Here is a 15,520-nt window from a genome sequence, read left to right on the forward strand (position 1 = left end):
TGTGTAGTTAGAGACGATTTAGAGACATTTAGAATGTCACAAATGTCTACTTCTATTTAAATACGTAAATGTTGTATTCTTAAAATGTTCTGTTTGTCCAAGAATCCTCTTGCAGCAGTGCAGGTCTTTGGCATTTTGAAGCTGCTAGTTTAGGACCTGTGAGGAGTCTGTTTCTCAAACTAAAGACTGTGATTTACTTGTATTTTCGTCGTGTATCTGGGCCGTCCACTTCCCTCTCTATCCTGGTTAGAGATTCTTTTTTTCAGTACAGTAATGCACAGAATAGCTTTCATCTCTCTAAAACAATAGACATTTTAGGAGAAAATAGAATTTCAGGAGAAATGTGTTTCTTTTTGCCTATTTTTACAAACAAAATTTGACTTGCTAGTGTTAAGCAACTTGTAAAAACTCAGCAAATGGGGAAAACCCCACTATATTGTGATTTCTGCATGGTAGCGCAACCATTTTCAATTGTTCTAATAATAAGAAAAATTTTCTTGAGTACCAAATTAACACTTTAGAATGCTTTTGTAAGGAATAGTTTTTTTATTAAAATTTAATTAATTTGCAATTAATGATTTTGAAAGTATTTTTGATCAATTTAATGTATCCTTGGTGAAAGTAAGCACCAATTTCGTTCAAGAACAAAAATATCTTTGTGGTCTAAAAATGGATTTAATTTAATTAATTTAATTTTCATAAAGTAACTTGTAATGTAATCACTTGAGAAGGTTTTTGGTATACTACTTATTTACTTCTATTTGTACTCAAGTAAATAATTGTTTCAGTAGCAGTACTAAATCAGTTCTCTTTCCACCACTGCTCACAATGGTGCGTTTGTGTGCTTATCCTGGATGTCTCAACCGAGTGGAGAATGTGAGATTACGTCAGTATCATGGCAACGTGAATACGTCACACGAGAGACCGCTTGGACTCCACCCTCTCTTGAATCTTACCGGAAGCGATAATTTAGATTTAAAAAGTGATTAAATATTGATCTTTTTTTCACACCAAAAGTGATCATATCACTTTTGAAGACATTAATTTAACTGCTGGAGTCAATGACTTTTATGCTGACTGTCTGTGATTTTTTGAGCCTCAAAAGAGAAATCTCCATTCAGTTACTGAGCTAAGCTATTTTTCTAATTTTCTTCAAATGTGTTCTGGTGAAGAAAGAAAATCATACACACCTGGGATATCATCAGGGTGAGTAAATAATGAGAATTTTCATTTTTGGGTGAACCATTCCTTTAATTTTGGACCCTAGTTCTCATCCACTGGTTAATAAATACAGTCCTGGTTTTATTTTGTATCGACAGTATGTCTCTCTCTCTCTCTCTCTCTCTCTCTCTCTCTCTCTCTCTCTCTCTCTCTCTCTCTCTCTCTCTTTCTCTCTCAATCTTTCTCAGAATGAGTTATGGCAGTGGTGCAGCCAGACTTTTGTTAAGATCATTAGTGCCTGAAGGCTTTATTGATGGTTTGTGTGAAGTATGAGAGTCTTCCTCTTTTATTTAGCATTTTAATGTCTCACAATAAAATGACCATGTCATAACTTCTGCCCACTGCTCTCTTGTTCTCCCTCTGTAGCACTTGTTCACTTTTCTATTTTCCCTGGGAAAGTAACGACTCCATCTCCAGCTGATTGGTTGATGTATGGCATTATTCACAGAGATGCAAAACCACATAATTCACCCTGATGGGGCGAAGAGATAGAAAGAAAGTGAAAGACATAAAGTGAGAGCTAGACAAAGAGATGGGGAGAAAGGAGATCTCTAACCAGGTGATGTCCCTTGTGGGCCAGTATGTCTGTGGAACTTTTGTTGAAGGCTGGGCTCTTGGCAGGCTGGCATCCCAGAGCGCATGCTCTCAAATACACATCAATATCACCCATCAGGAGTGCCCTTCACACTCCCTGTCCCCGGAGATGGGCTTTATGGTTATGCAGTGCAGACAGAAGACAGAAAGAGCTTGTGTATCGCTGGTGCTCTGTGGGTGGCTTTCAAAGCGTGTCGTGGCAGCAGTACTAAAGAGGCTGACAGAGATGGATCTGTGGGGATTTTACTACAGGACTCAAATCAACCGAGTCGGAGGAGAACATGCTGTATCACAGCGAAATATGAGCTTTATTATCTGTTTGCCTGCTCTTTGCTAGTGTATGCTTTGTGTGGAGCCTTTAATACTCAAGCACACACACACTTACTACCTGCTTATGAGAGAAGTGATTTGTCTGTGGACTGTGGTGGTGGCAGCCAGACAGTGTGCCATGTCACTGAATGTTAAAACTGTAGTTTGGCCCCTCAGGGCCTCACCTTCAGAACTGATCAATGGATGACAGCAAATTCAGGCAGAGAGAGAGAGAGAGAGAGAGAGAGAGAGAGAGAGATATTTCTGCAGTGTTTTACATAAAGGGATGTAGAGAGAAAAGGGACACTCACAAAAAGCATGACTGTGTGATAAAAGAGCACAAAAGATAATGGCATGAAGAAAACATATAAGAGGTTCATATATACTGTATACAGTTTGTAGGTCTAGGAAAGTAGCCCTTTTTTCTCACTCTCATTCACTATTTTTTCTGCCGTTAACCTTCACAAAGATTCTTTAGGCTTTCTCTAAATGCTGACACAGCTACCAGAACAATACACACTTTACTTGTCAACTGTGCTTTTTATGGGTTTCCTTAATATTTCATGTGCTTCCTGTGTTTGCACTTAAGATCCACCTCACAAAACCTGTGGGTTATTTTTTAGTTGAAGTTTGTCTGAAAGCATTAGACCACACACACTCTCACACACACACACACACACACACACACACACACACACACACACACACACACACACATGTTGGTGCAGCTATCATTATGAGGACTTTCCATAGACATAATGATTTTTATACTGTACGAACGATAGATTCTATCCCTTAACCCTACTCCTAAACCTAACCCTCACAAAAAACTTTCAGCATTTTTACATTTTCAAAAAAAAAACATTTAGTATGTTTTTTAAGCAATTTGAATTTTGGGGACACTAGAAATGTCCTCATAAACCAAATTTATAGCATAATACCCTTGTAATTACCAGTTTGTAACCTAAAAAAAGGTCCTCGTTAACCACTTAAACCTGCCCACACACACAAAAAAGGAAAGCATATAAGATAGAGAGCTCTGGATATTTTGTTCCCGTCATTACAACATCACTGTCCATTTTCCAGTACAGACAGAAACGACTTCTCATCTCCCTAATGTGCTTTGCAAACACAGGATGATTGTATTTTTGTTTGTTATGGCTGACATTGTGCAAGTCTTTTAAGTTAAGCTGTGTCATTAAATATGTTTTGGCTGGTTTGTATTGGTAAGTGAGTGTTTGAGTTTCAGTCTTTTTTTATTCAACTGCCCTGGTGTTACATCTTGTACATATGTATGCTGCTGTACACTGGCATATACTGTACATACTTCATGATGCATTTAGACATGTACAGTACATACACGTTAACTTCTCAGTATACATAGAGACTGCATAAGTAATGAGATGCACTCTCTTTTTCTCTCTCAGAGCCTCAGTTGAAAGGTATCATCACACGTCTGTACTGTCGACATGGCTTCTACCTGCAGATGTTACCCGACGGCACCCTTGACGGCACAAAGGACGAAAGCAGCTCCTTTTGTAAGTGCATTTGTGTGTTTGTGGAGTTTTGTGTGTCTTTGAGGATATACATGTATTAAAGGTAAAGTTAATTAAAATGAAAAACCTCTCATCATTTACTCATACTCATGCCTTCTCAGATGTAAATAACTTTCTTTCTTCTAAGATTTTTATAAGAATATATCAGCTATTTAGGTCCATACAATGTACTGTAAGTGAATGGTGACCAAAACTTTGAAGTCCCAAAAAGCACATAAAGGCAGCATAAAAGTAATCCATATGACTCCAGTGATTTTAGTCCAAGTCTTCTGAAGCAATCCATTCGGGTTTTTGGTGAGAACAAACCATATTATAACTCCTTTTTTAAAATAAATATTGACACTAGCAGCTCTAGGCACGATCATGATTTCAAGCTCGATTACACTTCCTATAACGCCATCTATTGCTCTGCGCATGCGTAAAGCACAAGGAAGTGTAATAAAGTTTGAAATCATGATCGTGTGTAGATCACTGCAATGGCAAGATGTACAGTGAAAAATAGTTATATTTTGGTCCGTTCTCACCCAAAATCAACTGGATCGCTTCTGAAGACATAGATTTAACCACTGGAGTTGTAAGGATTACCTTTATGCTGTCATTATGTGCTTTTTGGAGCTTTAAAGTTCTGGCTACCATTAACGTGCACTGAATGGACTTAACATTTATCTTTGTTTGTGTTCTGCAGAAGAAAGTCATACACATCTGGGATGTAAGGGGTAAGTAAATGATGAGATTCACTCAATAAGTTGGTATCCACAACAGTTTCCAAAGTGTTAAGTTCATAATTTCAGTCCTTATGTACAGTATGTGCTCTTCTGCAATACTCAGCATTCTTCTCATAAATTACATCTTCCCCTCATGAGACACATTTCTTAGCATGGCAAAAATGGATGAACATTATCTGAGAAGTAATAAACAAAACAAAACATTCAAATCCCCCCAATTTATTCATTTTTTTTTTCAACATTTTACTGCAGACATCTCAAGAACCTTCCCAAGATAAAACTGTTATGTCAGTTGATAAAAGTTTTTTGACTGATCCTGTTAAAATTGTCCCCAAAAGTGAGTTAAATTCATTGATCTATAATATAGAACTGGATTGCTGATGATGTAATTTCATCGATGCCACTGTGCCACCATATTGCTATGCCCAAACATTCCATTCCATTGTGCCAATTAGATTAATAGGACATCTTCTAACTTCATAATAAATATAAAGAGTTAATATTAGCCATTTAATCATGATTTTATATCTGAAATCTGCCTGTACAGCCTTACAGCACAAATTTCCCTCATATGTAGTGTTTATTTAGGGTTGAGAATTTCCCCTACTTCTTGAAAGCCCGAGCAAGTATAAGTATTTCAGACAGTAGCTCTAACTAACTTCAGTGGCCAACAGATCAGCAGAATGTAAACAAGTTTACTGAAACTGAGGTAAGACAGACACAAGTATTGCGAATATTGAAGTGTTTGTTCTACGTTACCTTTGCGTATTTCTTTTCCATTAAAAATAGCCTTTTTCTCATGTTGACTTGCTTGAAACAGTGCATTCTCGTTGCTAGCTTATAGGTTATATATTATATATAATTATAATTCACTTTATATAAAAACAACATGTCTATGGTATTTCTCCATTTACATAAAATGTGTGGCTGGGTTGGCGGGTGGTTGGGAGTGTTCACATTTGCTGTCATTCATTGTGTAACAGTGTCAAGAAAGAACAGAAATCTGTTAAGGAAACATTGAGAAGCTGACAGATCTCTGCTCCACATAGCTCTCCCTTTCTCTTTCTCTGTCTGTCTTTCTCTGTCGATCTTTCTTTGACTGAGGTCAGATGTTAGAGGTGCGCCCTCTCATTAGCAGTGAGAGGGTCTCGGTGAGAATGCTCTTTATGGACCACACTGCAGCATATGCTAATTAGTCCCAAAAAAGGCCAAATCAGCAAAGAAAGAGAATAAATAATTAACATGGTCTGATTCATATTTGGAACATGTTATAATGGTCTGCCATTCCAGCATTGAATGACCAAACAGTTTACCAAACATTGCCCCAGTTGTACGCTCTGATCAATCCCGATGTGCACAATGGTGAACTCTAGTTCTATCAGGAAGACTCGCAGACTTGAGTGAAATTTAAGATGACATTTATTTGATGAATATAAAACAGAAATGTAATGTCTCTCTTTGGCGTAAGCCCCGTCTGGCAGTCCGAAGAAGTTGTACTCGGAACCGTCATATCCTGCCGGAGATAGGAGGCAGGGGTGAGGAGCCTACCCCCATGCAGGATGGGACACAACTGGTGGTGGTGGGGTGGTGGAGGTTGCCGTGTTAGCACACTGAAACAGCAATGTGATAGATTGTGAGCAGACTTATAAAGCAATGGCTGTACAGCTGCTAGCCTTCCCGCTTGAACTACGCTGTGCTTACATTTCTTGAAGTTTAGATTTTTGTATACTTTAGCAAATGGATACTTAGCTAAGTTACACAGCAAGTTTATGGCTTTATGCATCTATACTTCTTGTGACATACCCTTTGGAAATGGTGAAGTAAGACAAAAAAACAAAAAAACAAAAAACAAAACAGCTTTGACCACCATTACATATGACTTGGGACTCTCAGTGGCTACATTTACATGCAATTTAATAATCCATTCATAATCCAATTGATAGTTGAATCGGAATGAAAAGGCTTCATGTAAACCCTACAATAGATCTGATTTAGCCCGATCTGAATGAAATTTCTATTCGATTGAAAGGGATGGTGTGGATCTTAAATAATCTGCTAAATACAATTTTAGTAATGTAAACCTTTGAACCCGACTACTTTCTCAATCAGATTAAAAAATACACATGTGCAGTGCAATGGACAGGGCTTTGATGAATTCCAAATTGATTGGAAATTATACAAATACTCACTGAAGGAACCTAATTTATACAAAGCAATGGCAACATGCATTATTAAAGGTTAAGCCAGACTGGATGTTGGGATGCTGCTTATAATTAACTTTGTTTGCCGAGTACAGGGAGTAACATAAAAAGAAAGCTTTTCTGGTATATTTTTAGATGTCAACAAAGCAACTATGCCAGTTACCAACTTTGATGTCATGCTCACTGCTCACAGTGGTTTTCTATGTTTTTCTCTGCTTCTTCAACATGACAACTGATGCTCTTTGCATGCACAGAAGTTTTGTTTGGAATACATGTATTACATATGTAAGCAAACATTTTTATTGGATTGCAAAGTTTAGGGTACATACAGTACTGTATAAACATCTCTTCAATTGGATTGATTTTATTTTGCACTGATGAAAATGACTGCATGTAAAAATACTCTGTTGGCGTAGACCATGTCTATGTGTGTACGAGAAAGTTTGTGTTAATTTGGTGTAGAGAGACAAATTCAGGGGTGGTGATAGCATAGCTGTGGTGGGCTGGTAACACAGAGGGATGCTGATTCAGTTCCAGGTGTGAGCTATGAACTATTTTTACATCTTAGCAAGTTTCCAAAAAATAAACTGTCATGGTTAAAGATCTGTCTTAAACAAACCCTTTCTTCTACATCATCCAAAAAACATGCAACGTTATGTGTAATATTACACATGGAGTTAAAATGCATGGAATACTCTTACAAGTCAATGCAGAGATAATGGGAAGTTAAATGAACAATTACTCAAATAAACAAATATTCTATAATATAGAAAACTCATTTGTTGAAATAGCAGATTTCTAATATTATAAAGTCTAATGTCTAATAAAATAAGGGTTGGGGTTAGGTGATGTGTAATTTTTTCGATGTTTCTTTCTCCTATCCCAGCTTAATGGCCACGCACACACTACAAAGTCTCAGGAGTGACAACTGCACTTAAATGCGGGAGTGAATCCCCTAAATTTTCATTTCATTTGTGTACAGAATACAGGACTGACTCCCGCAATTGTGTTGATTGACAAATGATCACCATAGCATGGCTTCAGTGTCTCACACCTGAGAACAAGAAACATAAATGCCACCAGCTTAACCCGTTTCGTGTTCACTGTTTTTGAGCAAAGAGTTTATCCACCAGAGATGTATTATCATTAGGCTATACTTAGTTAGCTGTCATTGACAGAACCACTGTGTTTTGTTTATGCGCATCTAAGTGGCTGTTATTAAACAGTGCGCACACTTTCTCTGGACTGTAATGTACAGCTTACCCCGAAACTGCAAGGCTGATGAGAGAAACTAAAGTGGAGAGAGACAGACTGGAATATAAGAATGAATGAAGACACATACTTCTGTTTTACACCAGGAGAATATGGGTACATCTCATACGTACTGTTGATCATGTCATTAACAACTAGTTGTTCAGTTCGGTTCTGTACAGACTGTGTGGAATTTATGAAAATGCGGTTGTCACTACCTGAATTTTTCAGGAGTTAATTTGGCTGTAGAATGCAGCTGTAAGCAATTTGTAGGTTAACCCCCAGTGGCACAATGAAATATTGCTCTGTTTGTTTGAGCATTCATATTAATTAGCCCTTCCTTGGTCCTGACATTCAAGTTCCAACGTAGATCTCACCGGGTCAAATTGACCCGACATTATAAATTACAACTCAATATCCAAATTTACCAATGTTCCCCCAACAACTGATCATAAATCATTAACCTACTTGTTACTAATTTCCTAGTGCATATTTCAGTAATTTTTTGTATAGTATTTCGAATATTTTTATGAAAATAAAAACAATGAGTTATATTTTTCTCTCAAAGAAACTTTAATTTGCATTTCTTCTACTTTTTTTTTCTTAAAAAAATGTCTCATCTTATATAATTTAATTTGATATAAGTCATTTAGTGTGACTTCAACACATGTTTACCTTCCATGTTTAACATTTACAGTATAATTTATTATTATTGTTATTGTGATTTTTCATGGAACTGTTGAATGAACAGTTCAAATGCAGAGGTGATGTCTTTAATGCATGGAACAGCATCTGTAGCAATTTTAAAGATGTCCTCTGTGTATGATGCATTCTTTTCTATTTTACTTTCTTCATCACTGTCATTCTCCAGCAGAATTTCCAGAACATCTTGGGTGGTGAAGTTTTGGTTCATTTGGATAATTTTGTAGCTTGTGAAGGTGCTGAGTGAAATGAGGACAGGCTTCTGTGCAAGCACCCTAATATACTGCCACTGTGTGAATGTTATTAAACAGCTTTGAATTTCCAGCCATAACAAGTGATTTATATCATTTGGAACAAAACGTGTGTGTGAAAAAGTTGTTCAATGTGTGTGTGTGTGTGTGTGTGTGTGTGTGTGTATGTGTGTGTGTGTGTGTGTGTTTGTTTTAGTGGTTGTGCTGGGGGGGCGGAGTGAAAGAGGTAGGTAATCAATGGAGCACAGCAGCAGAATGTATGAATGCATTTGTGTGTGTGTGTGTGTGTGTGTGTGTGTGTGTGTGTGTGTGTGTGTGTGTGCGTGCACATATGTGCATCAATGTGTATATTTGTGCGTGTGTAAATGTATTCATAAATGTGTTTGTGTAAGCGTTTGTGTGTGTGTGAGAGAGAGTACAGGTTTCACTATATTTGTGAATGCCGGTTATCAATATAATATTATCTAATATAGAGACTTGTTGGACATTTTAAGTGGTCCTCACTAGTAAAAAAAAAAAAAAAAAGGCCCATAAATAAGCCAAATCATGTTTATGTTTAAATCCACTGATGTGCACAGGTTTCTGTGAGGGTTAGGTTTAAAGAAAATATCTTTAGCCTGCTATAAAATCATTGGAAGTCTGTGAGATGTCCTCACTTATATAGTGAAACAAACATGTGTGTGTGTGTGAAGAGAGAGAGAGAGAGAGAGAGAGAGAGAGAGAGAGAGAGAGAGAGAGAGAGAGAGAGCATGTGTGGGGGAGGAGGGCTGTGAGTGCATATGTGTAGGGATAGGGTGTGTAAGTGCAATTATGAGTATGAGTGTACTTTTAAATAACATGTGGAACTGTACTACCGTTTTACATCTTTCCTGCAAGTCTGTCAATTAAGTGGGTCAAATTGACCAGGAGGGACTACAAAGGGACTTTTCTTATAACTTGAGTTTAAAAACCATAAAATTATAACTTTGTACATCATCAGGTTCAAATCACCTCTGTGGAGGATGTCATGAAGTTTCAGGCTGAAAAGTTGAAGTTCAGTTGATGTAAATTGGTGTTCAAATCTAAAATGGGTCAAACTGACACAGGAGGTCCTACAAGGGTTATGGATGTCCCAATACCATTTTTTTTTTTTTAAGCGGAGTACGATACGAGTTACTTCCTTTTCGGTACTTGCCGATACTGATAACTTTTTTTGTTTTGTTTTCTTGAAATGTGGAAGTTTTCAGATACAATACTGTGAGACTGATGATTTGACAATACCATGCTTATTAGGTTTCAGCAACCTTTACATTAAAGACATCATAAAAAAGTAATTATTAGCTGTCACAAATTTATCAAAAATCACAAAAAGATTTTACTGAAAAAAAGTGAGAGAGATGACCCCAAGAGAGATGACCTGCTGACATGATTGGTTTTAGCAACTTTAACAAAAAAAGACATTATAAAAGAAGTCATTTTTAGCTATCACATTGTCAAAAATGGTCAAAAACCTAACATTATACAGAAAAAAACTTGATAGTGTTCAATATGTAAAGGCTGTCTATCAATAAGGATTTAAAATTTTTTTTTTTTACAAATGTAAGGGGTAGGTTATTTTACATTAACAGAAGCATGTTAACATGTAGGGCCATGTGAAATCTGTTTTAACTTTTATTTTTTTCTGATTTCTGTATTCAACAGTTTAATTCAATTTTATAATCAAAAGGTTGTCTAAATAAATTATTAAAACTTTAATCAAACGAAAGTAAAACAATTCATTTTCAACATAACATAACATTGTATTATTTTTATCATATGAAGTACTTTTATACAGATCCTCAAAACACTACAAATACAACATCGTTTTGCGAGTTATTTTTGTCAAATAAAGTGCTGCACATCAGAGCATTACGGATGTGAGATTTTGCTTATAATACCTTTATTATTTATTTATTATTATTATTATTATTATTATTATTATTACAGTGAATATTACATAAATATAAAGTAGTGACATATTTTTGTTGTATGTTATTTCCGTTTAAATGGAGCTTTTATTTTGGTGGAAAACCGAGTGAAGCACTTTTAATTTGTACTGTACTTTTTTTTTTTTTTTTTGACGGCAGCTTCACAGCTCCAGATAAGCAGGTAACTACCTGACCCATTGTGATTTATTAAACTGCAAAAAGGCAGTGATTTAATTAAATAAATATGTAGTCTGTCATCTACTACACGAGCGCACGTGATACTCCTGATGTGGTGTTTTCAGTGTATGAGCAGCCAGCTTCACACATTCACTTTGAAGCGCGCAGCACATGCAGATTGCAGTTTAATAATCACACTAGGACATATTGCAATTTTAATTTGTGAGCTGAATGTTTACACAATGTTTTACACATTCATACATCAGACGGTATCGTTTTTTGGTAGAGCATTTTTACGAGTATCTGACATGACTAATATTAATGATTCTAAGGCACCATTGACTGCTCAGGTTTAAGGACAGTGGCTTGGGCTGCAGGTGGCTGGCTAAATTTATGCACATGCTTGTTCTTTTTAAGCTGTGTGATGTCCCCTGACCCCTCCCATCCCCTGTTCTACTCAGCTTGACCAATATGCACCTCTGTGATTTTTATACTGACCGCAGAACCAGCCCTGACCTGGAAGCCTCCACAAGACTCAGTTTGCTTAAATGAACTGTAACTGTAATGTTTAGCAAAAATATCCTTCAATTATAAGCACAGTCTTAAACATTTTTGCACCTCAGCCCCTTTTTGGGCCAAAAGGTTAATAGCAAAGAATAACATGAACAAGGTTACTAATCTCTGTGATTAAATTATCCTTCCTCTCTTGAGGTATTTGGTATCCAAATGGTTAGGGACCTTCAGTTCGTACACTTTAAGATATAGAATAACAGTTTTTCATTAATTTATTCATGCAAACTTTTTTAGTTTTACACAGATTAGTACCAGGTCCCCAGATGGTACAGTGCTTATGCAGGCAGTTCTCAGGCAAGCAAAAGAACAGCTGGTGTGGCTGTGATACGTGTTCCATCAACGAGTGTGCCCCCTTGGAGCCTGGCAGACTGGCGCTCCTTTAATTTTCATCTTCACTTGAACCAGGAGTTGCTTATGTTATGACTTAATGAATAGAATGGGAGAGCAGACATATGTAACTGAGTATATACTGTGTATATTGTACTGTATGTATAGGAGTGTGTGTGTGGGGAGGTGGGGGGGGGGGGGTGGTGCAGGTTTAAGTGGTTTACGAGGACTTTTTTTAGGATACAAACTGGTAATTACAAGGGTATAATGCAATAAATGTTGTTTATGAGGACATTTCTAGTGTCCCCATAATTCAAATCACTTAAAAAACATACTAAACAATGTTTTATTGAAAATGTAAAAACGAGGAGACTTAGAATAATAACTTTAAACACAAATGGTTTAAATAACCCAATAAAAAGAAAGAACGTACTTCAGAAACTTAAGAGAGATAAAGGGGAAATTATTTTTTTACAAGAAACACATTTAAATAAAGATAAACATATAAAATTAGAAAAGTTAGTTGCTGCTCAAGTATTCGCATCATCATTTACATCAGCAAAAAGAGGAGTAGCAATATTGGTTAAGAAACATTTGAACTATAAAAGTGAATTTAGTAAAATAGATAAGGAGGGAAGATATGTACTAGTGAGAGGAGAATTAGAAGGACAATTAATAACTCTAATTAATGTATACAACCCACCAGGGGAAAATGTACATTTTTAAAAAGGTTTATGAAGAGCTAAAGGAGGTCAGGGACGAAGAGGAGCAGGTCATCCTAGTAGCACCCTACTGGCCCACCCAGACTTGGTTCTCGGACCTCACACTCCTTGCGACAGTCCCCTGAGGAGGGATCTCCTCTCTCAGGGATGGGGCACTATCTGGCACCCGCGACCAGACCTCTGGAATCTCCATGTCTGGCCCTTGGACGGGACGCGGAAGAACTAAGTGGCCTACCACCCACGGTGATAGACACGATCACTCAGGCTTGGGCTCCCTCTACGAGGCGCCTGTATGCCTTGAAGTGGCGCCTGTTCGCTAAGTGGTGTTCTTCCCGACACGAAGACCCCCAGAGATGCATAGTCAGATCGGTGCTTTCCTTCCTGCAGGAGAGGCTGGTGGGGTGGCTGTCCCCCTCCACCTTGAAGGTGTATGTGGCTGCTATTGCGGCGCACCACGATGCAGTTGACGGTAGATCTCTCGGGAAGCACGACTTGATCATCAGGTTCCTTAGAGGCACGAGGAGGCTGAATCCTCCCAGACCGTGCATCATTCCCTCATGGGATCTCTCTGTGGTCCTGCGGGGCCTGCGGGGAGCCCCGTTTGAGCCCTTTGAGTCAGTTGAGTTAAAGACGGTCTCTTTGAAGACTGCCCTCCTGACTGCGCTCACACCCATCAAGAGGGTAGGGGACCTGTAGGCGTTCTCTGTCAGCAACACGTGCCTGAAGTTCGGTCCAGAATATTCTCACGTGGTCCTGAGACCCCGACCGGGCTATGTGCTCAAGGATCAGGTGGTGAACCTGCAAGCACTGCCCCAGGAGGAGGCAGACCCAGCCTTGTCATTGCTGTGTCCAGTGCGTGCTTTGCGCATCTATTTGGATCGCAAGCAGAGCTTTAGACGCTCTGAGCAGCTCTTTGTCTGCTTTGGAGGACAGCGGAAAGGAAGCACTGTCTCCAAACAGAGGGTTGCCCACTGCGTCATTGACGCCATCGCTTTGGCATATCATGCCCAGGGCGTGCCGCCCCCCTTGGGGCTACGAGCACACTCTACCAGGAGTGTGATGGCCTCCTGGGCCCTGATCAATGGCGCCTCCTGGAGGGGGAGACGTGTGCTTTTTACCCCCCAGCCGTGTTCACGAGGTCGTGGACCCTTGATGTCCTTACTCCTTAGCCCTGTGGCAGGCGAGTTTGCAGAGAAATTTGATGCTGGCCCAGTACGTGTGCTAATAGGCCCTGTACTGGGGTTGGTGCTCCAAATGCGCTGGATGCCTGTATGTAACCCCGCGTGATGTATCTTCCACGAGACTGTTTCCCCGTTGGTAAACCTGTGTCTTCTTTGGGCAGAGTCCCCCTCTGCCACCGGTCGCCATGTTTGTAGAGCTCCATCCCCTCTAGGTAGGACCTACCATGGGGAATTCTCCACATGCGACACTGCCGACAAGACTCGGTAAGACCATGTGACGTATTTCCATACAATTGCCTCCCCTTCGGTCAGGGTGTGATCTCCGCGGTGTCTTCCCCTTGGGAAAGGACACCCACCTGACGCAGACACAACACTGCTGAAATTGCCAGGACCCTGTCTCGGCTCCTCAGCACAAAACCTGTATGAGTGGTTGCGAGCCAGCTCCTTTTATACCCGTATGTCCTGGGGAGTGGCATGCAAATTCCACTCGCCAATTCCCATTGGCCTTTTCTCAATGATCAGAGGTGTTTGGGGCTCCCAAGGGTGACCCCTAGTGTCACTACATCGACACAATGTCTCATTCCCTCCATCAAGGAATGGAGGTTATGAAAGTAACCAGGACTTTTGTTGACTTGTAACTGTAAGGAAGGTTAAAAAAATTCAAGTAGTTTTTAATTTTAGTTGTATCCAAAATTTCTGAATCTGGTTTAAAAAGAGATTGGTAATAATCTCTAAAACACAAAACTATTTCTAACTTTCCCTTCCTTTCTACTAAATCTTTATCCCTTATACTCATTATTACAGATTTTTCTTTTTGTTTTTTTTATTTAAATGCTAACATTTTTAGAGATTTTGCAATATTATCATAGTATTTCTGTCTAGTATACATTAAAATCTTCTCAATTTCTACTATTGCTATTTTATCTATTCCTTACCTTGCACAGAGTCTGTGCAAGTAGGCTCACTGGGGGGAACGCATACCTGCGCTGCCCCCTGGGCCAGCTGTGTGCCAGCGCATCTGTGCTGAGGGGAGCCTCGGTCAGGGCGTACCAGAGCGGGCAGTGGGAGGATTCCACTGTCTCATATGCATCAACCCGAGCGGCGTGACTGCCGCCGAGGACGCCATTTGCCCCAGGAGCCTCTGAAATTGCTTCAGTAGGACCGCCATTCTCCACCTGAACGACTTCAGGCAGTTCAGCACTGACTGTGTGCGTTCGCTTGTGAGGCACGCCATCATAGAGACTGAGTCTAACTCCAACCCGAGAAAAGAGATGCTCTGTACCGGGGAGAGCTTGCTCTTTTCCCGGTTGACCCGAAGCCCCAACTGGCTGAGGTGCCTGAGCACCAGGTCCCTGTGCACACACATCAAGTCTCGAGAGTGAGCTAGAATCAGCCAGTCATTGAGATAGTTGAGGATTTGGATGCCCACTTCCCTTAGCGGGGCAAGGGCTGCCTCTGTGACTTTCGTGAAGATGCGCGGCGACAGGGACAGACCGAAGGGGAGGACCTTGCACTGGTATACCCAGCCCTCAAAGGCAAACCACAGAAAGGGCTTGTGCTGAGGTAAAACCGAGATGTGGAAGTACGCGTCCTTCAGGTCTATCGCCGCAAACCAATCTTGATGCCACACGCTCGCTAAAATGCATTTCTGCATCAGCATCTTGAACGGGAGTCTGTGCAAGGCCCGGTTCAGAACTCGCAGGTCCAAGATTGGCCGCAACCCACCACCTTTCTTGGGCACGTTGAAGTGGCTGGAGGGACAGGCTTCATCTCAGCTGGAGGGA

General features: G+C 39.6%; 1 protein-coding gene across 1 annotated transcript in view; it reads left to right on the plus strand.

Annotated features, from left to right (window-relative positions):
* LOC127446704 (fibroblast growth factor 11-like) overlaps positions 1 to 15,520 on the plus strand; it is a 170,894-nt gene that overhangs the window by 77,211 nt on the left and 78,163 nt on the right. The window contains exon 2 of the mRNA XM_051707857.1: positions 3,552 to 3,662. Coding sequence (XP_051563817.1) covers positions 3,552 to 3,662 — 111 coding nt within the window. The remainder of the gene's footprint in view (positions 1 to 3,551; positions 3,663 to 15,520) is intronic.

The sequence above is a fragment of the Myxocyprinus asiaticus genome, chromosome 1, assembly GCF_019703515.2.
Source record: "Myxocyprinus asiaticus isolate MX2 ecotype Aquarium Trade chromosome 1, UBuf_Myxa_2, whole genome shotgun sequence".
Taxonomy (NCBI): domain Eukaryota; kingdom Metazoa; phylum Chordata; class Actinopteri; order Cypriniformes; family Catostomidae; genus Myxocyprinus; species Myxocyprinus asiaticus.